The 23,131-nt window shown below is 43.0% G+C and overlaps 1 protein-coding gene across 8 annotated transcripts in view; it reads right to left on the reverse strand.

The window, feature by feature from the left end:
* Positions 1 to 23,131, reverse strand: part of IL15RA (interleukin 15 receptor subunit alpha) — an 85,727-nt gene that overhangs the window by 23,521 nt on the left and 39,075 nt on the right. For 6 of the 8 annotated variants that reach the window (XM_083183368.1, XM_083183370.1, XM_083183366.1 and 3 more), the window contains 2 exons: positions 6,269 to 6,460; positions 5,864 to 6,070 (listed from right to left, as the gene is read on the reverse strand). In XM_083183368.1, coding sequence (XP_083039494.1) covers positions 5,864 to 6,070; positions 6,269 to 6,440 — 379 coding nt within the window. In that variant the 5' untranslated portion in view covers positions 6,441 to 6,460. Of the gene's footprint in view, positions 1 to 5,863; positions 6,071 to 6,268; positions 6,461 to 15,434; positions 15,742 to 23,131 lie in introns of those variants that run through there. The other 2 variants (XM_083183371.1, XM_083183372.1) reach the window with 2 other exon arrangements.

Genomic DNA, 23,131 nt, shown 5'->3' on the forward strand with positions numbered 1-23,131 from the left:
TGTCATCAGGTTGGCGTTTACGTCTAGGCAGGGTAGTGTTTCTATCTAATGTGTGGGAAGCTACAACATTAAAGTCTCCCCCCAGGATCAGGGAATGGATTTGTAAAGAATCTAGTTTGGCGACCAGGGATGCATAGAACTCACTTGGATTTGAATTAGGAGCATAAATGTTACAAATAGAATATGGGATATCATGTATAAGGACATTTACAATCACATACCTCCCCTCGCCGTCGACTTCAGTCGACGTTATCTTGTAATCGATAGCACTCTTTATGAGGATCGCCACCCCCCGAGATTTAGAATTAAAGGAGGCCGAAGCCATCACCGACCATTTCAGCATGTTGAGTTTCACGGTTTCTCGGGGGACGAGGTGAGTCTCCTGAAGGAGCGCTATGTCTAAGGACATCTTGTTCAGGTATGTGAGCACCTTCCTACGCTTGGCAGGGGTGTTAAATCCACCCACATTCAACGAACCTATCCTGAGCCTCATCATTTCAAATTGTAGTTATACATTTAAAGCGGGGTCCTATACCTGGGAGTAGACACAAAGAGGGAAAGTGGACATACTGGGGAAAAACAACATATAGAAATGAACAAAAACATAACACATAGAGGAGTACCTCCCCCTGCAGTGCCGAAGCAGGCATAAAGGGAAGAACCATAGCTACTTCTATCAGAACTTCCGCATACATCGTTCTCCTATCTAGCGGACTCTCCTAGTTAACTCCCCCCCCCTCCCCCCCCTCCCGGCTCCCCATCCATCTAAAACCTAGCATATACCTATCAAACATAGGAAAACGTATAATTCTGTAAGGTCCATAGGTTCAAAAGTTGCATAACAAAATACTTGTCCCACCCCAAAAGAACTTCTGGAATAGAGAGTCCCAATTCTGGTTACCCAACCATATTAATGAACGTGTGCTAGACTATGGCCCGAACCATGGCACATGACCCATGTTATAGAAATGTTCACGATCAACCCTGCCAACCTAGGTTGCAGGAACCCCTCAACTTGTATCCATGCCCCGGGTCAGTCCAGGCACACGATGAGGGCAGTACTTGCTATAAAAGTGTTAATGTCACCCCAGGAGATTTATTCAGCTGCCACCCCACAGTGAGGATCATACAATACCCGAACAGGTCACTCTGCATGGTCAGGGGTGTCTTGACTGTCTGGATCTGCATCTGCTGCCCGTGCCTGATCGGCAAGGTATCCCTCGGCATCTGCCGCGGTAGTGAAATCCCTCGTATTGTCCCCGTCAAAGAGTCGCAGACGGGCTGGATAGAGCAAAGCAAATTTCTTCCTGGCATTGAATAGCCTCGTACATATCGGTGCAAACTCCTTCCTGGCCCTCGTCACTTCAGCGGAGTAGTCTTGGAAGATAAATATCTTGGAGTCGTTCCACTTTAGGTCCCGCTGTCTCCTAGAAGCTGACCATATTGCTTCTTTATGTAAGTAGTTCAGGCATCGGAATATCACTACTCTGGGTCTGTTACCCTTGGTGGTGCGGGTTGGGCCCAGCCGATGTGCCCTCTCGACCACCATATCTTTACATTGATCTGCAATCTGGAGCATTTCGGGTAGGGAGATTTGGAGAAATTTGTACAGGTCAGTGCCTCTAATGTCTTCGTCCAGGCCCACAATCCTCAAGTTGTTTCTCCTGGATCTGTTTTCCAGATCGTCTATCTTGTTTTGCAAATCGTAACAGGTCTGTTGAAGGCTGGAAGTGGAGGTTTTAAGTGTGGCCACGTCGTGGAAAAGTACACCCACTCTATTATCTGTAGCGTGTTGCATGGTGGCCACCTGCTTCAGTTGTGCTGTGACATCCTTTATAGCTGTATTGAATTTGGCTGCTTGTGCTTCCATAAGGGGTCCCATGGTTTCTTGAATGGCCTTTACTACTTCAGAGTATGTGACCGGCGGTCCCTCAGGAATTTCAGTTGTTTGGGAGAACAGGAGCTGGGACGCTGTGTCACTCTGTTTGGGTTGTGAAGCGGCCATCTTAGATTTAGACTGTGACTGTGATCTTGTGGTGGATTTGGATCTCTGCTCCCCTTGTCTGTGTTTCTGTGATCCTCTCGGCATCTGTGGGGTGAGAGACCTATCCATCCACTGCCCAGGGTTTAGCAGGGAACAAAAGTGCCCAGTATTGAGTCCTCACTATGGGGAGATGGGATGGTGTGTTTCTCTGGTAGGTGTGGGATTTCAGGGGTGCCCCGCTGTGTCCTCTCTGCCGGTTTCGTGCAGTTCTGTCTCTGCAAGGTCTGAGGCCGTCTGCTTCCCCCGCCACTGGTCAGGGTGACTGCTTTCACCCCCTCACCTGTGCCCCTGTTTGTGGAGGTCTTTTAGTGGGGGTAAAGGGAGCAGGAAGGCTCCGATGCGGTGGCAAAGTGTTATGTGACACAGGGAGAGCAGCCGGGCAGGCAGTACTATTGTGCTGTTTTGCTGGGCAAGATGGCCGCCGCGCCCACGAGTGTGTCTCTTCAGCGGGCGAAATGCAGTGTGGCAGGGCGCAACTCACCGGTGGTGTGGGTGCGGAGGTGGAGGAAGGTGTCGGCGGTCACTCGGCAACGGCACCGCTCAGCTCTCCCCCTCTTCAGGCGCCGATGCCACGTACCTTCCGTCCGGCGCGGTCTGCGGTGACGGGCAGGCCTCGCTTCCTCGCGGCTTCTTGTAGCGTGGGCGCGGGCGCGCCAATCAGTGCCCCCTCAGCTCCGGGCACAGCGGGGCATGTCTTTAGCGCTGGGGCTTCACCCCGATGCTTCCAGGGACAGTTAGGGGAGCCTGGGAGGCGGCAAACGCCAGGGGCACAGCGGAGGTCCCACTAGCTGCGGCCGCTCACATCGGGACCGGAAGCGGAACTCCACTGGGCTATTAGTTAATTCCATTTTCCACAATCTAGATATAGGACCAGAAATATAAGACTCGTTCTTAAGTCATGTTCATTAGGTATGTCTAAAACTTGAAATTGAGCCAGGGGAACCAAGTAGCTGTAAATCCCTGTTAGCTTTCTGGTACTGTCCATAGCCATTTACATGTCTATTCTACTAAACCACTTCTTCACAGTAGGTGGGGCAGTACACTGAAAAGAACAGGTATAACTGCTTTATTGGCACTGTTAAGAAACTTTAATAGGGATTTTTTATAAGTTGTCAGGGAACCAGCCACTAAATTAAGAAGCCAGAAAGCGGGCACTGAAGGGACTTTAGGTCCCACAATCAACCTAGAGACTGATACAACTTTGTCCCAAAAGGGGCAAAGTGAGTGACACTTCCACCAACTATGTACTGGGGAGCCCGTTTCATTAGTTACATCGCCAACAATGTCTGGTACACCGGGAAACATTTTTAGCAAGTGTCAAGTGATAAACCTTGAACTGCATCTCAAATCACCAAATAAATAATCGAGCTAACAAAAGTGACCTGAAAACAGTTTTTCCCAGTCTTTTTCTGTTAATCCAAGTTGTCTAGTCTAGTTCCCAGTCTCTAGAGTCTAGTGTATTTAGGGAGGTCTGGGAACTTATTTTCAATCAGGAGTTTATAACAATTTTGAGAGGAAGTGTGTCAGACGTGAAGAAACCAAGCACACAATCTTGAAAATGGTCAGGGGTCTGGTAAAACCAGACAAAAATTCTTTATTTATAAGTACTTTCAGATCTCTGATGGTGGGAGGTCCCATTTTGACTGCAAGGCAGGAAAGGGGATTATCTCTCCACTTTCCACCAGCTGGCCGACACGTGTCACTCCTTTCAGTTTCCATGAGTCAAAGTCCCTACCAGATGTGCACGGGGAGGAAGTCTGAATGATTAAACAGTGGGGACAGTGGAGAGATTTTGGAGGATATATATGGGAACATCCTTAGTCTGTTCCAACGTAAAAGTGTAGGGCCAATGGTAGAATGGCAATGATAGGGAGCTTTGAGCGTCATGGATTATTTATTATTTATTTATTTACAGTTTCTTATATAGATAAGAAATAATGGATAATGAGTTATCATGATATCAAGATATCATGGCACTCAATATAGAAAGCCATGGTTCAGCATCAGAAGGTCTAGAACATGATATTATCCTATTAAGGATAGTTGCATCATAATACAAAGAGAAATGGGGCAATTGAAGGCCTCCCATGTGTTTGCGGTGGAAGATTATGGCATGCTGGAAACGGGGGCTCTTGTTCCCCCAAACAAATTCTCTAACTACTGTACATTATGTAAGTCCCGAAACCAAGTTGCAGGGATTTCATATCTGGGAGCGTCTGGAGGAGATACGTTCATTTTAATTACACAAAGCCTTCCCAACAAAGAAAGTATTTGGTTGCCCCACTCCCTTAAATCTGTGCGAAGTGTGGTCAAATCTTTCACTTTCTTATTCTCGCACCCTATTACATTTGGCACATGGTTGGAGTTGCTTCCTGATGCACTAAGTACTTATACAAGGGTGCTAGATGGCAGCTGACTGTCAGTGATTGACAGTCTGCTGTTGTTTCGAGGTAGGAGATGGGGTGGTGATGACCTCCATTTGTGAAAGTGGAGGCGTGTCACCACCATATGGGGAAGGGAAGAGTCCAGTGATCTCCATGGTTGCACAGAGCTTTTCTGGTCTCTTTGATGGGCAGGATGCACACCCCTTTTGGTTCCGCAAGTCAGCCAATGAGGAGTGAGCTAAACAATGCTGTGACCAAGGATGAAAGGCAGGTGGTATCTGCTTATAATAGACTCGTCCTGCATTACCATACAGCACTCTCACTGCTGCTTTCAATGAAGCAACCACAGAAACTCCAACCGCATATGAATTAGCCTCATGGTCCACAAAAAACCTTTAGAACTAAAAATTAATGCATTATAAATAGCAATCCAATAACTAGGATGCACCAAGAGACTGCACTGATTAATTTGATATATCACTCTTGTATATTGTGTGCTAATGAGTCTCTGAATCTGTATATGATGCTACTAGGTAGCACTATTTTTTTTTTTGTTACTTTGCTCTCCGTATACAGACTCAGGAGCTGATTGGCCGGTGATAAAGTGCCAGCCACTTTATCACTTCACCAAGCTTAATAAATCTGCCCCTCAGTTACACACAATATACAAGTCATAATACATCAATCAGCACAGTCTGCTCAAGGGTCTTAGTCGCATAGCGTTGCAGCTAAAATGTACAGCCCGGCACTCACTCCGTATGGTCATCCGCCCCGGTGCCTGTCCTGGTAAAGGTGTAGCAGGAAAAGAAAGACTAGCACTCCTGGGTCTTGGTGAAATTTTGTATTCTAATCATGGGAAAACCAACCTTTGGTTTTCCCATGATTTGAATACAAAATTTCAACAAGACCCAGGAGTGCTAGTCTTTCTTTTCCTGCAATAAATATATATATATATATATATATATATATATATATATATATAGATATATATATATATATATGGGGTACATTGCAGAGAGCACTCACCACACTTGTTGCATATCCATATAGGTTTATTCACAACAGCATAGAGTCGACGTTTCGGTCCTCTGTGGGACCTTTTTCAAGACCACCTACATCTGCTCCTGGAGGTGGTCTTGAAAAAGGTCCCACAGAGGACCGAAACGTTGACTCTATGCTGTTGTGAATAAACATATATGGATATGCAACAAGTCTGGTGAGTGCTCTCTGCAATGTACCCCAAATTTATAAAGGTTGCAGATCAAAACATAGCTGTGGTCGCAACATTCAGGAAGGCACCGGTACGCAGTTGCTCTTATATACAGAGTGCCGAACAACCACAGACTATATATTATATATATATATATTTTATACAATTTACATTTCCTTTTTGCTGTCACCTATTTGCTGTACTGCTACATTGCTGTGCACTTACTTGGAAAGGCTGCAATTTGTCCCAGTGTTGTGTGATCATGCATAGTGGTTTCATATCTAGTTGGAGTAACTACTGAATCATGTGGTAATTGCGTTGCTTTTGCCTTCGATGTCAGTGTATGATGGATTTTCACTGCTGGTGTTGTTAACCTTGTTGTGTTAGTTATATCGGTAGATGAAAAAGTGGACACTTGGCTTGGCTTTGATCCTAGAAAAAAGTGTTCCAAATACATATAGTATATAAAAATTCAAGCCCAAAATAATCATCCTCAATTACACCATCTGCCATTATCTTTTTGTTCACATGCACATAAGCATAATACAATAGCAATATGTGAATTATTTATGATAAAGACAAAAAAGTACTTAAATCACGTTAGTTTCACTTCAAAACATTAGTACTCACGGATGCATGTGAGGCTTCCATATTTCCATTCTAATTCCTTTGTAAAATTATTAAAAAGGCATATAGCGAGATTTGATGTACCAGCTTGCCTTTTGTAGCCATCTTTGCACGCGTAACGAAATGATTTATTAGCCACATAACTTTGATTTTCAGGATGCACAGCGTTTTCCATTGTCTTTGGGGTACTGCAGGCTAATTAGGGAGAAACAACAATAAAAAAAAAATATTCATAATTAAAAAAAAGTGTGTGGGGGGGGGGGGGGACAGAACATTTACAGCCTTCGTATGTAACAATACTGATTAAAAAAAATTTTTTCACAATGTGGCAATCCATTAACACTAACCAGTATCCAACTAGTGATGACAGTGTTATTTACATTTGATGAAAGAAAATAACACACATCTATGTTCTTTTTCTGTGTTTGTTTTTAATATTTTTGTCTGTTGCATTCTTGAGATTTTTACTGTATGAGTCACCAGCACAACTACTACAAGTTTATTCTATTAATCCATTAAACAATTCCCAGCTGGGCAATGTTCCCTGTAATTTTTTTTTACGAAGGCTGTGTGCAACAAAAGACATTGACTGTGCAACTTTGGAAGGAAATGTACATTTTTGTGCGTGGATTCAGTATTGAATCCCGGCGGTCGAGATCCCGGCGTTCAGAATCCCGACAGCCGAAATGCCGACAAGGGGGGGGGGGACATGGATCGCCCCCCCTTGCGGGCTCGCTACGCTCGCCGCGCAGCGGGCCCGGTGCCTCGCTACGCTCGGCACACTAATTTATTCTCCCTCCAGGGGTGTCGTTGACACCCACGGAGGGAGAATGTGTCGGCATTTCGGCGGTCGGGATTCCGAACGCCGGGATCCCGACCGCCGGGATTGTAACTGCATCCCATGTGCGTCACATATACATATATACACACACACACATATATATATATATTAAAAAAAACTGGAAAACGACGTTCAGCATTTGTGTTCAAAATTATATTAAACAAACATTCGAAACACAGCAAACAATCTAGTTAATGAGTGAAACACACATTACTTGAGTCCAAAACTGCAAAAAAGGGGACCACTGCTGTTAACAGTCTCTCCAAACTTGCTGTAAGAGTCTTAGCGCATGTAGATAAGTAAGTTTCCTACTAGCGGTGTCCTGCTAGCGCAGTCTTGCTTGTCAGCATAAACTCACAGTTAGGATGATTTACGCTCCCGTGGTCCTGCTTCTTAGCGGTAACACATCAGCAGCAGAACCCATACCCTCCAACATGGCCCATTCCATTAGGTACAAAATGCTCTGTTTCTGGACTTCCTTGCCAGTAACAGTTGCAGAGGTGAGGCTGCAGAACAGTCCAATATTCAAAAAGGGGAGCCACACCTAGTGCCACCCCAAACATCACTGTCTGGACTCACAGGCAGTTGATGTGACTCCCCCTTTTTGAATATTGGACTGTGCTGCAGCTCCACCTCTGTAACTGCCACTGACAGGGAAGTCCAGGAACAGAGCATGTTGTACCTAATGGAATGGGTCATGTTGGAGGGTATGTGTGATAACTTCATATACAGGGCATAGATGGAATGCCTCCAAATGTGTATATGAATACAGAAATATATATGGGGTTGCCTTCACAGAAGGTGGATGGAACTTTCATAGAAAGGCAGAGTGACTTTGTTGTATATGTATATACACTGAATTCCCCCAGAAGAGAGAGATGAACTGATCCGGCAATGGACTAACTACAAATTTCATATTAGGGCCATCACAATGTCCCTGCTGACAGGGGACCCCTAACGGACATACCGACAGACACTTTTTAATAAAGTTTTTCTGCTCGTGGGGTGAGCGGGCAGAATGGAGCACGAGGAAAAAGTTAATAAAAGGAGACAGCCGATAACAGCTGTTGCGCAGTGTCCCTGAGGCGAGGAAGAATAGGCAGAGCAACGCAGCATAGTGGAAGCGGATAGCGGTGCTAGGCGGTGCCGTGGAGAAAATATATACTTACCCGGTGGAGAGGTCCGGGCAGGCGGGCGGCATCGTGATAAGGAGGCGGGCCGTGTCAGTGAACAGCCGGAGTCTGCAGCGTCATCCCCGGGCGGCTTCAGAGGAGGTTTAGGGAGTGGTGACGCCGCAGCTGACTGACAGCGGAGGAGGCCGCGGCATCTGAGGCGGAGACCAGGCATTCCGGAGGGCGGGGCCCGTCAGCTGAGAGGAAGGACGCCGAAGCTGGGCGGCACAGAGGCGGAGAGTGACCCGGGCTCTAGTGCAGACGAGTCAGAGAGGGGAGTGGTGATTGGCCACTAGCCCACCCAAAGGCAAGCTAATAAAACTTATGGCCAGCCCCATCGCTGCCCACCCCGCATTACCTCACAGATACAGGCAGCAAAGGTAAACAGCAAATTAGGACAGTCTTAGCTAGACAAGGAAAAGGGGTTTTGCCAAGGCAGATTATTATTACCAACACTACCATAAGGATAACACTATGGTGAGAGAAATTACAGTTGTAAAGGATAAATGTTACCAACTGGACAGATGCTAATTATTGAGACCACTAGTACAGTTTACATTCAGGGACTGGCTACATAGTTATTTTTCAGAACAAGCTTATCATTATTATCTTGGATTGTAATGATGTAACCGGATATTCAATAAGTTTAATTACTTCTGAGACTGTAATTGGAAACTGTATTGTCAGCAACTGCAAAATAAGTTCTACAATCCTGTCAATAGCACAGTGCTTACAGCCAGCGACAGGGAAAGCTAATTTATCTTAGCCTTTGGAACGTCTCAATTAATCCTACAATTAGTTACCTCAGGAAAACAGCGAGGGATAGAGTACATGGAATTGGAAGCGCAGACACTAAAGCACAGCTAACAGTATTTGTAATCTACCATCTTCTATTTAGCATCTGCGCATGATAGGGCCAAATGCATAATTGCACAGGACTTTCCTGGACCTAACCTTGCTCTGTGGATTACAAATACCCTAGGGATTAACTTTCAGCGTAGACTTTAGTCCCCTATGAGGGAAAGGGACAACTCCATAAATAAGTGCATTATTGGAGAGTAACTGCAGTTACAATAGGAACACTCTGAGACTACAGTATATTAAAAAGTTATTGTTCAATAATAATAGTTTCTGGTAAAGTAGAGGCCTCTATGATATAGTAATTGTTATAGTAAAGTCGATGCTTAAAGTAACCATTTGACGAGAAATGCAACAGTTTATCTGTGGAATGGATGTTAATATGTATTACATTGTATCTTGCTGAATACTTGAAATAACTTGTGTTAATTGTAGCAACAAGGTAGGGTTATTTACTTGTTTCATTTAATAGTGCAAGGAGGGCAAGCGAATAGAGGAGGACAGCAGACTACAGTTCCTGTATAATAAAAACTGAACTGTGATTGTAGCATTATTCAATGTTCATATGGAATGTTTCTAGAATATTACTAGCATTCATTGTTGAAAAATAAATTGTTCATTTTCTTTACAAATTGTGGATATTCATATCTCCTGGCCTTCCGGCTGGATAAAGATCCAATGCACCTATAAGAAAGGGAGAAAATACTTACCCATTGCCCTGTGATAGATTTCACATTTGGCGTCTGACGAACAGGATACGTATATCAAAATCGGAGAAAACCCAACCCAGCGTCACTCAAAATGTCTCAAGACGATAGTCAGGAGAAACAAGAAGATATGCTTGGCAACGAGGACCAAGGAGATGCAGCGGCTAGAATAAGTTCAACTGCACGTAAACCGGCAGTAATAACTATGCCCTATTACTTGGGGGCGCCATGGCTTCCCACTTATACTGGAGATATGAGAACGACTGAAACCAATGCGTGCCGCGACTTTAGGGAACAAATTGAAACCATGTTCCAGGTATATAGATTAGATGAAAATCAAGTAGAGATACTTTTGGCTCAACTGAGAGGGTTTGCGAAAAGGGAAGTGAAGTCGTGGCCGGAAAGTCAAAAGAAATCGGCAACAGACAAACTGAACAAGTTAGCGAAAGTGTTCGATGCAAAGACTCTATCGGAACTTAAAACACAGTTTTATTCTAGAAAGCAACAACCGCATGAAACGCTACGAGAATATGCTGTAGAATTACAGGAGGCATTACATGACATTAAGACATGTGCCCCGAGGGAACCCATTGAGGAAGATGAAGCCTTAACTAATCAATTCCTCGATGGAATCTACGACGCAAATACGAAAGGACAAGTAAAAATGTTGCATCGACAAGAATCACCTATAAGCTTTGCAGACTTCAAGGAGTTGATAACCAGGGTGTTAGGTGATAAGCCCAAAAAAGGAACTACCCTTGGATCCGTTGAAACTGTTTTTCAGCAAGTTCAATCTGCTGCCTTTAAAGACCCCATCGAAGAAATGAAAGAGCAAATTGCTGAATTGACACCAGGCATGACTGATCTTTGTCGAGAATTGAGAACATTGAAAGAGACACAGACACCACAGAGACCCTGGCAGATGGGAGAAACGCTTCATGGGTCTCCCGCTGACTTCCTACAGATAAATTTGATGAACAAGGAAGACCCATCTGCAGGCATTTTGAGCGAAATTGCCGCAGTACGGAACATTTAAACAGAACTCCCGAGGTCCGGGACCAACCGTCGGGAGAATCTTCAGAAGGTCCCACCTCGCAAGAATGGATACCAAAATTCATTGGGTGTTGCCCTACCATTGAAATAAAATTGAATGAAGTCAGCATAACAGCATTGTTGGATACCGGGTCACAAGTGACTACGATTCAATGGGATGAGTTCATTAAGCATTGGAGGAAAGAAAGTATCATAGCCACACCACCGGCCGGGTTGAATCTGTTAGCCAGTAATGGACAACGTATTGAGTGTTGCGGATACTGGGAGGCTGAGATCGAAATAGGACAAGCTTATCTCCTCAATCAAGGAAGTTTAATTACGGCTGTTAAAGACCAATGGTTACCGTCCATAATTATTGTCCTAAGAAATTGTCCAGAAGAACTAATCTCGACACTGATGCAAGAACTGTTCAACCGACCTCAGACTGGGAGACGAGTCATGCAATACACCATCTATGACCGAAAAAGCCAGGCAGGGAAGAGAGTGCTGGCTACACAAGTACAAGGAACTGTCAAGTGGTTCAATGTCCAGAAGAGGTATGGCTTCATCAACAGCAATGACACAAAAGATGATGTCTTTGTCCATCAGACGGCCATAAAGAGAAACAACCCCCAGAAATTTCTGCGCAGTGTTGGAGAGGGCGAGACGGTTGAATTTGATGTGGTGGAAGGAGAGAAGGGTGCTGAGGCAGCCAACGTGACAGGCCCTGGCGGTGTACCAGTTAAAGGAAGCCGGTTTGCTCCCAACAGAAGTCAGTTCCGCAGATGGTCTTACCAGCCAAAAATAGAGGATGCTGTTGAATCTGGTGGAGAAGGCATAAGTACCAACCAAGCAAGTGAAGGGGAGAGAGTGGAAGAAGTGTTCCCTCCGCAGAGACCCATCCAGTGCAGAAGTCCACTGCCATTTTCCCACAGGCAACCTTTTGGTAGGGCAAACAGAGCAGCGGATCAGGAGCTTGACACCCTCCCCGAGGAGACAGAAGTTATACAGACTGATGGGGTGAACGAACATGAGCATCGGCATGAACTGGCTGAGAAAGTAGTGGAAGAAAGGATGGAGACAGCCCACCACCCACAAGAGACAAGTTATGGCCAGAATGCAAATGCTGCATCGTTCTGAGTGGGAGACCGAGTTTGGAAGCTGGATGACCAACGGAGTAACGACTTAGATTCCTTCTGGGAATCTGAACCCTACGTAATTGTTCACCTTTCAACTACAGACACTGGGCTGTATGGAATAAGAAGAGATGGAGATGACCACCAAGTTCTTAAGATGGCACACAGAAACCAACTCGAGCCATACCAGGACTGTACAGAAGAAGATGCAATACCACAAGTCCCCTACCATCCTATGCAAGACCCAGTATATCTTCAGCGCCTTAGGGAAATACTCCTTGCAGAGAAAAGAAGAGAGGCCGAGGAACGTGGCCCATTCCTCCACAAGATGGTGTAGAGGAGATGTCCAGCAGACTCATTAGAAGTACCAGAGGGGTGAAACCCCTCCGATTCAGAGACTAAGCAAAACTTGTTTAAAGTAAATAAGGGTTTATGATGAAAATGTAAACTGTTTTGATTAAAAAGTATTTAATGATTTGCAATGTTTAGAGTATATATGCAGTGAGATATTGATGTTTTAAAATGTATAAAGTCCATTGCCTGAGGACATGCAATGCTTTACCGGGGAAAAATGTGATAACTTCATATACAGGGCATAGATGGAATGCCTCCAAATGTGTATATGAATACAGAAATATATATGGGTTTGCCTTCACAGAAGGTGGATGGAACTTTCATAGAAAGGCAGAGTGACTTTGTTGTATATGTATATACACTTAATTCCCCCAGAAGGGAGAGATGAACTGATCCGGCAATGGACTAACTACAAATTTCATATTAGGGCCATCACAATGTCCATGCTGACAGGGGACCCCTAACGGACATGCCGACAGACACTTTTTAATAAAGTTTTTCTGCTCGTGGGGTGAGCGGGCAGAATGGAGCGCGAGGAAAAAGTTAATAAAAGGAGACAGCCGATAATGGCTGTTGCGCAGTGTCCCTGAGGCGAGGAAGAATAGGCAGAGCAACGCAGCATAGTGGAAGCGGATAGCGGTGCTGGGCGGTGCCGTGGAGAAAAGATATACTTACCCGGCGGAGAGGTCCGGGCAGGCGGGCGGCATCGTGATAAGGAGGCGGGCCGTGTCAGTGAACAGACGGAATCTGCAGCGTCATCGCCGGGCGGCTTCAGAGGAGGTCAGGGAGTTCGACGCCGCAGCTGACTGACAGCGGAGGAGGCCGCGGCATCTGAGGCGGAGACCAGGCATTCCGGAGGGCCTTGTATATTTAGACATCATTAATTTAATGAGAGCCTTTTTCTCTATTCCTGTGACAATCTCGACACTTAAGGTTGCGCTAGATCACTAGATGATTCTATAACAATTATTATTAGTTGGTATAATTCCTTATCATAGTACACACACACACACACACAACAATTGAGAAGTTAAATCTAGTTAGATCACTTAAGGCAGGGATGTCCAAACTTTTTGCGACGAGGGCCAGATTTGGGTCCAGATTCTCTAAGCTTCTAAAGTGATAAAATGAAGAGTGATAAACAGCCAACCAATCAGCTCCTGTCTGACGTTTTTCAAACACAGTCTGTGACATGGCAGGTAGGAGCGGATTGGCTGGCTGCTTATCACTCTCCATTTTATCACTTTTGAAGTTCAGAGAATCTAGCCCTTGGTGAAGTGTAAATGGGGGGGGGGGGGGGGGGGGGCAACCATTCAGCCTGACATTCTTTGAATCATTAATCACATCAGAATGGTCCCCCACTCTGCTCCATTCACTCTATGTCCCCCTGTCTGCCCCTCTTTCACTGTATGTTCCCCACTCTGCACCCATTCACTCTGTCCCCCAGCCTGCCCCTATTCTCTTAATGTCCATCAGTGCCTCCATTCATTGTATGTCCAAGCCTGACCCTCCTTCACTGTATGACTCCCATTCACTATGTACCCCACTCTGCCCCCATTCACTGTATGTCCCCCAGCCTGCCCCTGCTCCCCTTCTCTGAATGGCCATCACTGCATCCATTCACTGTATGTCCCCCAGCCTGACCCTCCTTCACTGTATGTCCCCCACCCTTCTCTGTATGTTTCCCAGCCCCTTGTGTGAGCCAGAGGAAGGAGAGGCAAAGCAGCCACTGCAAGGACAGGAGATGCTTGGGCTCCAGCTGCTGCCCTCCTCCGCTCTGCATGTTACGGGAGCAAGCTTCCCCCTTGCTGCCCCCCTCCCCAAACACTGCTGTCACTGTGATTGTGGAGTAGGGTGATATATGATTGCAGCAGCAGGGGTAGGACGCCAAACACTTCTGACTGTGATGGCCGGCACCTCCTTACTGCGGCAGACAGCAAGGTAAAGGCGCGCTTGCCGGGGCCCCACCTTTAGTGTCCTGTGCTGTGCTTCCCACATCTGATGCTCTGCCCGCTTCCAGCTGGATGCTGCGGGCCGCTTGAAATGACAGCACGGGCCGCAATTGGCCCCCGGGCCTGACTTTGGACATGCCTGGCTTAGGGTATTGAAAGTTTTGGGGCCTACACATGTAAGGATTTAGGGGCATTTTCTAATTCCCCAGATATAGAACGAGGGATGTTAGAATTAAGATACAGCGATAACAAAATAGATTTTGCTATAAACTGGCTTTATCACAATCTTTGACCAATGTGTTTTTTGAGGTAATTAATTTACAACTCTTTTGCGAAAAAACACCTGGATCTGAGAAAACGGCCCTGATTGGGAATTCTGTTTTGTGACATCAACAGGTCCTGAAAGAAATAATTGGAATTCAACCTTTATTAGGATTTACCCTTTTTACCCATGTGGTCATTTTTTTTATAGGATTAGATATCTTTGTGGCATTTTTTCTGTGTATAACAGGGGGGGGGGGGGGGGTGTGTGCAATGTGTGGAGAACAGAATCACCACAAATTACACTGTGCTTCTGGCGCTGTTTTTATGAAAATGAGTAAAAAAGGTATGATACTATATCAATTAAAAATGGCTACTGCTGCTGCATATGGTTTATGCGAATTAGCTGGAATTCACATAGATAGAGAAAGGGAATTTGTTTTAAACCACCTTGCGCTGCTAGCAGACCAATTTGCCACTAACAATACCACTGGACAGAATGACACTGGACACACTGCTGGAAATGTAGAAAATTTTATATATAAGACAAAAAAGAATAATAAAACAATTCATACATGTAAACTAATAACAATAATTAATACAATACGATAAAAATACCTAAATGGCCATTAGGGTTTTACGTTTGCAAACTGTATGAGACTCCGTGAAGAGTTAAAAAATATATATAATGGTGGTAGTTCCTGGGGGTAACCAAGATGAGGGGATGAATAGGGAGAATGATGCGAATGAATGAGCAACACAGTTAGTAGATGAAATGAAATGCACATGCAGGGTTAATGAGGCTGATAGAGCAATGCCCAGAATGTGGCACTGTAAGCAGTAAGTATTATCTCACCCTCCGTTGGTGTGGTAGTAGGAGGCGTCGGGGAGCTTCTGTTGGTGTCAGCTCATACCCGGATAGGTGACACTGCAGGCGGGGAGCTTAAGTTGTAAAAGCTCTACCCTCTGTGCTCGGTCTGATGGTGTTGACCGGCTGTGAATGCTGTATGGACGTAGCCAGGGAAGACTGCGGCTCGGTATGAATGCTGGGTAGCGGGAGTAGCGCTCGACTGCTTGGTGGAAGTGTGGCTGCTGCCCAGATGACGGTGGCTTGTTAGCTTGAGAAACCGCGGCAGACCAGCTGGAAGTTGAGACTGGGAATCAGGGGAATCACGGAGGTTTGCAGACACAACAGGAAGTGACGTCTCTATGGCAACGGAGACTTTTTCAAGACGGATGTTATGCTGGCTCTACACAAACCTATTTAAAGGCTGTATAGTGCTGGTTAACCAATCGGGTCATTGAGGTAATCTACATATCATTAGGATAATTCTAAATGCTCGTGTGTCCAGTGGAATGACCAGTATGCTAAATTTAAACAGTAATGCATTTTTACAATTTCAGCAAATCATTTCTGCAAACTATACTTGAATAGTATTGAGTTTTCAGGAAATAAACAATCATATGAGTTTGTACCATTCAAGTGATTATATCTTACTTGTTTAATGCTATGACTGCATTTAAAGGGGTATACACACCCGCGATAGAGTGGAGAGAGATAGGGTCTAATACATTCAAAGTTGTTCAATATAAACGTATAAAATCTTTATACACATATAATTATATATATCATATATTTATATAAGAATAGTAGAGAGAAGGAGCTCTTTATTATAAATTCCGCAATTAGGAGAATAAAAAATAAAAAATATAAAATATATAATATAAAAATAAAAAATAATAGTAATAATGAAGATACATATAAATAAAAATCTGTATGTGAAATATATATATAATAAATATATAAAGATATAGATAAATAAATATATATAATAAAAAATAATAAATAATGGAATATAGATAGTACATAAGAAATGTATATTTTCTCATCTTCTATAGATTCTATTACAGTGGTAGACGTATATGTCGTTGATGGAGACCTAATACAAATTTTGAGTAACAGTCTAGAGTTTCAGATCTGTGGGGGCCAGGGGAAATTTCATCTGCAGACCCATGGTGTCATGGAGGGAATACCCTCTAACCAAGCACCATGGGTAGATGTCCTACCCCCTGACCCGCACAGAGCAGGGAGCCAGAGGGGTGAAATAGGTTCTAAATCCCTCAAGGGGAATATATCAAAAGGAATAAATGGTTCTAACAGTCTAGGGATCGAAGGAGGTCCTAGTCCATACATGTTAAATCCAAGGCTTCATTTAGGCCCTGCAGGCTGAGTGTATCTAGTTTAAAGATCCAGGAGGTTTCGGCCAAGCACAACTTTCTGAACCGATCTCCTCCTCTTTTAGTATTCGGGATGAATTCAATGGCTGTAATGGTTAGGCCACTAGGATCACTCTGGTGGTATTGGGAAAAATGGCGAGGAATGCTGTGATTCATATATTTCTTTAGGATGTTTGTTCTGTGTTCTCTAAACCTTGTTTTAATGCTCCGTATTGTCCTCCCCACATATTGTAATTTGCAGGGACACTCCAAGAGATAGACGCAATGAGTTGTGTCACAATTAGTAAATTGTTTCAAAATGAAAGTTTTTTCATTATGTGATGATGTTATATTTTTTACTTTATTTCTCATGTGTTTGCATGTTAAACAAATATTTTTGTGGCATCTGTAGTTCCCGGGGGGTCTCTTGGGGATCCAGGATTGATTTGGGGCTGACATTGGAGTAGGTAGCAGGCTAGGTGCTATCTGGTCTTTTATGTTTCTATTCCTCCTAAACACAATTTTTGTTTTTTTCCAGATTGCCTTGCAGAATTTTATCATAATTCAAAATCTCTAGGTTTTTACGTAGTATTTTTTTGATATTATGTGATTCTCTGTTAAATTTTGAAATAAATATTAATGATTGATAGTCATTCTTTTGAATTTCAATACATTTATTCTTATTCTCGAGTAGACTCTCTCTATTAACTTTAGCTACTGCTTGAGATGCTTCTGTTAGGAGTCTATCAGGGTATCCTCTTCTTTTAAAATGGCCAAGCATTGATTCCGATTGGGTTTGAAAATCTGAATTTCTGGTACAGTTGCGACGAAGTCGTAATAATTGGTTCTTGGGGATGTTACGAATCCACGGTCTGTAATGTCCACTGTTATAGTGGAGATAGTTGTTTGTACCTACTGGTTTAAGGTAATTGGTGGAAATAAGGAGACCTTCATGGACCGAGAACGCAATATCCAGGAAGTTGATAGAAGTGTAACTGAAGGTGTGGGTAAAAGTGAGGTTAAAAGTGTTGTGATTGAGATAATTAACAAATTCAAGAGCTGTTGCGTGACCCCCTCTCCATATAATGAAGAGGTCGTCAATGAAACGGCCATAGAGGACCAGATTCTCTCTATATGGGCCGCCCCATATGAGTTGTTCTTCAAGGCGGCCCATATAGAGGTTGGCAAAACTAGGTGCAAATCTGGTCCCCATGGCCGTTCCAAGTAATTGAAGGTAATGGTGGTCTTCAAAAATAAAGTGATTGTGGGTGAGAATAAATAAAATGGAGTCTAAAATAAACTGCTTTCTAGGTGAGGAAATAGTGACATCCTGATCCAAATAGTGATTAATGGCTTTGATACCTTCAGTGTGAGGAATATTGGTGTAGAGTGCCTGGACATCCAGTGTGAGAAAAGCCCACCCTTCAGTCCAGGACAACTCATGTGTTAAATTTAGAATATGGGTAGTGTCTTTGATGTGCGAGGGGAGTGAAGTGACGAATTTCTGAAGGTGAGAATCTACAAAATGTGACAAATTAGATGTGAGGGACCCCATACCTGAAATAATGGGTCTCCCAGGAGGTGCAGTGAGGTGTTTGTGAATTTTGGGTAGAAAGTAAAAGGTGGGGGTGATGGGGTGATAAGGAAATAAAAATTGTGATTCCTCCCTGGATATTGCGTTCTGTAGTTCAGCTCCTTCGAGGAGATCTTTAAATTGAGACTGATATAGGGGGGTGGGGTTGGACTGAAGCAGTGTATAATAATGGTTGTCATTAAGTTGTCTTAAGGCTTCTGCAATATAAGCTTCCCGGTCCATTACTACCACCCCACCCCCCTTATCAGCTTGTTTAACTACTAATGATAAATCTTTTTTTAGGGAACTCAATGCTTGGCGTTCGGATTTGCTTAGATTGTCTTTTCCTGATAGATAAGATTTGTTGTTTTTTCTCTGGGTTTTAGAACATAATTGTTTGAAATCATCTAAGGTCTTATTGTAAAAGATGGTTATTGCTGGGCTTTTTTGTTCCAGTGGGAAAAAGTTAGATTTCTTTTTAAAACGGGGTACGGATTGGGAATCTATTGTTGTGTTAATATTAAAAGTTTCTACTTCTTCTGGGTGACTTTCACTCAGAAGAGATTCGAGAGTAAGGAGGGATGGTAGATCATTGTCGTCCAGAATCACAGGTGCAGCCACTGTGTCTGTATTTATGGATTTAAGTGTTTTCATTGCAAAATAGCGTTTTCTGCAAAGATCCCTGGTAAATTGATTAAGGTCCACAAACAAATCAAAGATGTTGGGATCTTGTTGTGGGGCAAAATTAAGACCTTTACATAATAAGGATTTTTGAGCTTCACTGAGGTTCTGTTTACTAAGATTAAATAGCCCTGATGTGTCTAATTTAGTCTCGGTTTTCTGGGATCTCTTTCTGCCTCCTCTTCTACCCCTCCTTCTCGAGAACGTTTTGGTGTGTGGTTGGTTAGGACTTCGTACGGATTGTAATCCTTCCAAGTTCCTAATTGAAAACCTGATCTTTTTTGTTTTTATAACTATGGGTAGGCTCCGCTGACTGTTGATAAGGTGGTCTATTTTCTTTTGTGTGGATATTATGTCTAGGTTCTGTGTAGTTATGGCTGGTTCTCTCTCTATAGGAATTATATCTCTCTCTTCCCCTAGAATGGGATGATTTTCTTTGATGGTATGAGGGTCTTTGTACATATGTTGAGGGGGTCTCTCTGTTGGGATTAGGGTTTGTATTGAAATTAATTTTGTGGTAAGTTCTTACTATACCTTTTTGGTAATCATTGTGATCCCTATCCCATTTACGTTTTTTATTTGTTAATAGCTCCTTTTCAAATCGCTCCACTCTATTATTCACCTGTTCATCTCTTTCTTTGAATGATGGGTTGTCCTTGAATGGTAACAACTCATCCTTCAATTTATCAATTTTAATTATGGTTTTAGTGACCATTTCCTCTCTATATTGTATAAGGGTTCTCATCAGGGCGTAAGAGCAGCTGTCCAAAGTCTCATTCTATTTATTTAATAATTCGGGGTGGTCATTTATGGATAAATGTTTGAAAATCCTTAACCCTCTTGGGATGATCTTAGCATCCAGATACTTCTGGAGAGAAACACTGTCCCACCAGTTTCTCATTTCATCTTTTAGAAGATCTTCCAAATTGAGGAATAATTTATTCATATTTGGATTTGAGCTGGGCAACTGCTCATCGCTCCTTGAGTTCACGTTAAATGTCAGCCCCAAATCAAATACTCCAATGTCAGCCCCAAATCAATCCTGGATCCCCAAGAGACCCCCCGGGAACTACAGATGCCACAAAAATATTTGTTTAACATGCAAACACATGAGAAATAAAGTAAAACATATAACATCATCACATAATGAAAAAACTTTCGTTTTGAAACAATTTACTAATTGTGACACAACTCATTGCGTCTATCTCTTGGAGTGTCCCTGCAAATTACAATATGTGGGGAGGACAATACGGAGCATTAAAACAAGGTTTAGAGAACACAAAACAAACATCCTAAAGAAATATATGAATCACAGCATTCCTCGCCATTTTTCCCAATACCACCAGAGTGATCCTAGTGGCCTAACCATTACAGCCATTGAATTCATCCCGAATACTAAAAGAGGAGGAGATCGGTTCAGAAAGTTGTGCTTGGCCGAAACCTCCTGGATCTTTAAACTAGATACACTCAGCCTGCAGGGCCTAAATGAAGCCTTGGATTTAACATGTATGGACTAGGACCTCCTTCGATCCCTAGACTGTTAGAACCATTTATTCCTTTTGATATATTCCCCTTGAGGGATTTAGAACCTATTTCACCCCTCTGGCTCCCAGCTCTGTGCGGGTCAGGGGGTAGGACATCTACCCATGGTGCTTGGTTAGGGGGTATTCCCTCCATGACACCATGGGTCTGCAGATGAAATTTCCCCTGGCCCCCACAGATCTGAAACTCTAGACTGTTACTCAAAATTTGTATTAGGTCTCCATCAACGACATATACGTCTACCACTGTAATAGAATCTATAGAAGATGAGAAAATATACATTTCTTATGTACTATCTATATTCCATTATTTATTATTTTTTATTATATATATTTATTTATCTATATCTTTATATATTTATTATATATATATTTTTCACATACAGATTTTTATTTATATGTATCTTCATTATTACTATTATTTTTTATTTTTATATTATATATTTTATATTTTTTATTTTTTATTCTCCTAATTGCGGAATTTATAATAAAGAGCTCCTTCTCTCTACTATTCTTATATAAATATATGATATATATAATTATATGTGTAAAAAGATTTTATACGTTTATATTGAACAACTTTGAATGTATTAGACCCTATCTCTCTCCACTCTATCGCGGGTGTGTATACCCCTTTAAATGCAGTCATAGCATTAAACAAGTAAGATATAATCACTTGAATGGTACAAACTCATATGATTGTTTATTTCCTGAAAACTCAATACTATTCAAGTATAGTTTGCAGAAATGATTTGCTGAAATTGTAAAAATGCATTACTGTTTAAATTTAGCATACTGGTCATTCCACTGGACACACGAGCATTTAGAATTATCCTAATGATATGTAGATTACCTCAATGACCCGATTGGTTAACCAGCACTATACAGCCTTTAAATAGGTTTGTGTAGAGCCAGCATAACATCCGTCTTGAAAAAGTCTCCGTTGCCATAGAGACGAAACGCGTCGACGTCACTTCCTGTTGCGTCTGCAAACCTCCGTGATTCCCCTGATTCCCAGTCTCAACTTCCAGCTGGTCTGCCGCGGTTTCTCAAGCTAACAAGCCACCGTCATCTGGGCAGCAGCCACACTTCCACCAAGCGGTCGAGCGCTACTCCCGCTACCCAGCATTCATACCGAGCCGCAGTCTTCCCTGGCTACGTCCATACAGCATTCACAGCCGGTCAACACCATCAGACCGAGCACAGAGGGTAGAGCTTTTACAACTTAAGCTCCCCGCCTGCAGTGTCACCTATCCGGGTATGAGCTGACACCAACAGAAGCTCCCCGACGCCTCCTACTACCACACCAACGGAGGGTGAGATAATACTTACTGCTTACAGTGCCACATTCTGGGCATTGCTCTATCAGCCTCATTAACCCTGCATGTGCATTTCATTTCATCTACTAACTGTGTTGCTCATTCATTCGCATCATTCTCCCTATTCATCCCCTCATCTTGGTTACCCCCAGGAACTACCACCATTATATATATTTTTTAACTCTTCACGGAGTCTCATACAGTTTGCAAACGTAAAACCCTAATGGCCATTTAGGTATTTTTATCGTATTGTATTAATTATTGTTATTAGTTTACATGTATGAATTGTTTTATTATTCTTTTTTGTCTTATATATAAAATTTTCTACATTTCCAGCAGTGTGTCCAGTGTCATTCTGTCCAGTGGTATTGTTAGTGCCAAATTGGTCTGCTAGCAGCGCAAGGTGGTTTAAAACAAATTTTTTCTGTGTATTGCTTACATTAACCCACAAAGACAGCTCTCTATTATAATGTCCTCAGAACAATGAGGTTCAATATGGCCAAATAATAATATTAATAAGAATAATAATAATTCAGACCTGTAGGCAAGCCTGCAATCTAAATTTCAGTGTAAGAATTTACCCTGCAAAGTAAACAAATGAGTCACCCAAATCTAACTCTCTCGCTAAGCTATGATGTTTGCTGCTTACCGAGCCAAACTGAATCAGGGCCACAGAGTGCTGTGTAGCCACACCCACTGACAGTTGTCAATGCCTAATTTTTCCCAGCATATAATTTCCATAAGTATAATTTTAACCATGCCATAACATTAATCTAGTCAGGGATAAATAATCTTTTATCCCATAAACCAGGAGATATTGCATATCAAGTTACACATTTCATCCCATAATGCCATGTTTAGTCTCTAAATGAGTAGAATTATAATAGCTGTCAGATGACAGTTATTAGAATTTCATATCATGTTGCACTCATATGTTATAACAAGTTATAAGTTCACAGTAGAATAGTCACAGAAAAACCAGCATTAGAGATGAAGTCATTAACATTCCCAAACACCAGTGAACCATACAGGATACAGCAAACAAAGGGGCGTGTCTATAGGCTAGTGATACCAGGTGAATGAATGGATTCTCCCCTCCCCCGAGAGTTCTCTTGGAAAGAAAGAGAAAACCACACAGTTAGTTGCTGTTCGAACTAGACGCAGAGAGGATGGGTCTGGCCTCGCCGGGAGGTTCCTTCCATCACATGTGGATTTGGACGTG

The sequence above is a fragment of the Crinia signifera genome, chromosome 4 (assembly GCF_055691185.1).
Source record: "Crinia signifera chromosome 4, ASM5569118v1, whole genome shotgun sequence".
Classification (NCBI taxonomy): Eukaryota; Metazoa; Chordata; class Amphibia; order Anura; family Myobatrachidae; genus Crinia; species Crinia signifera.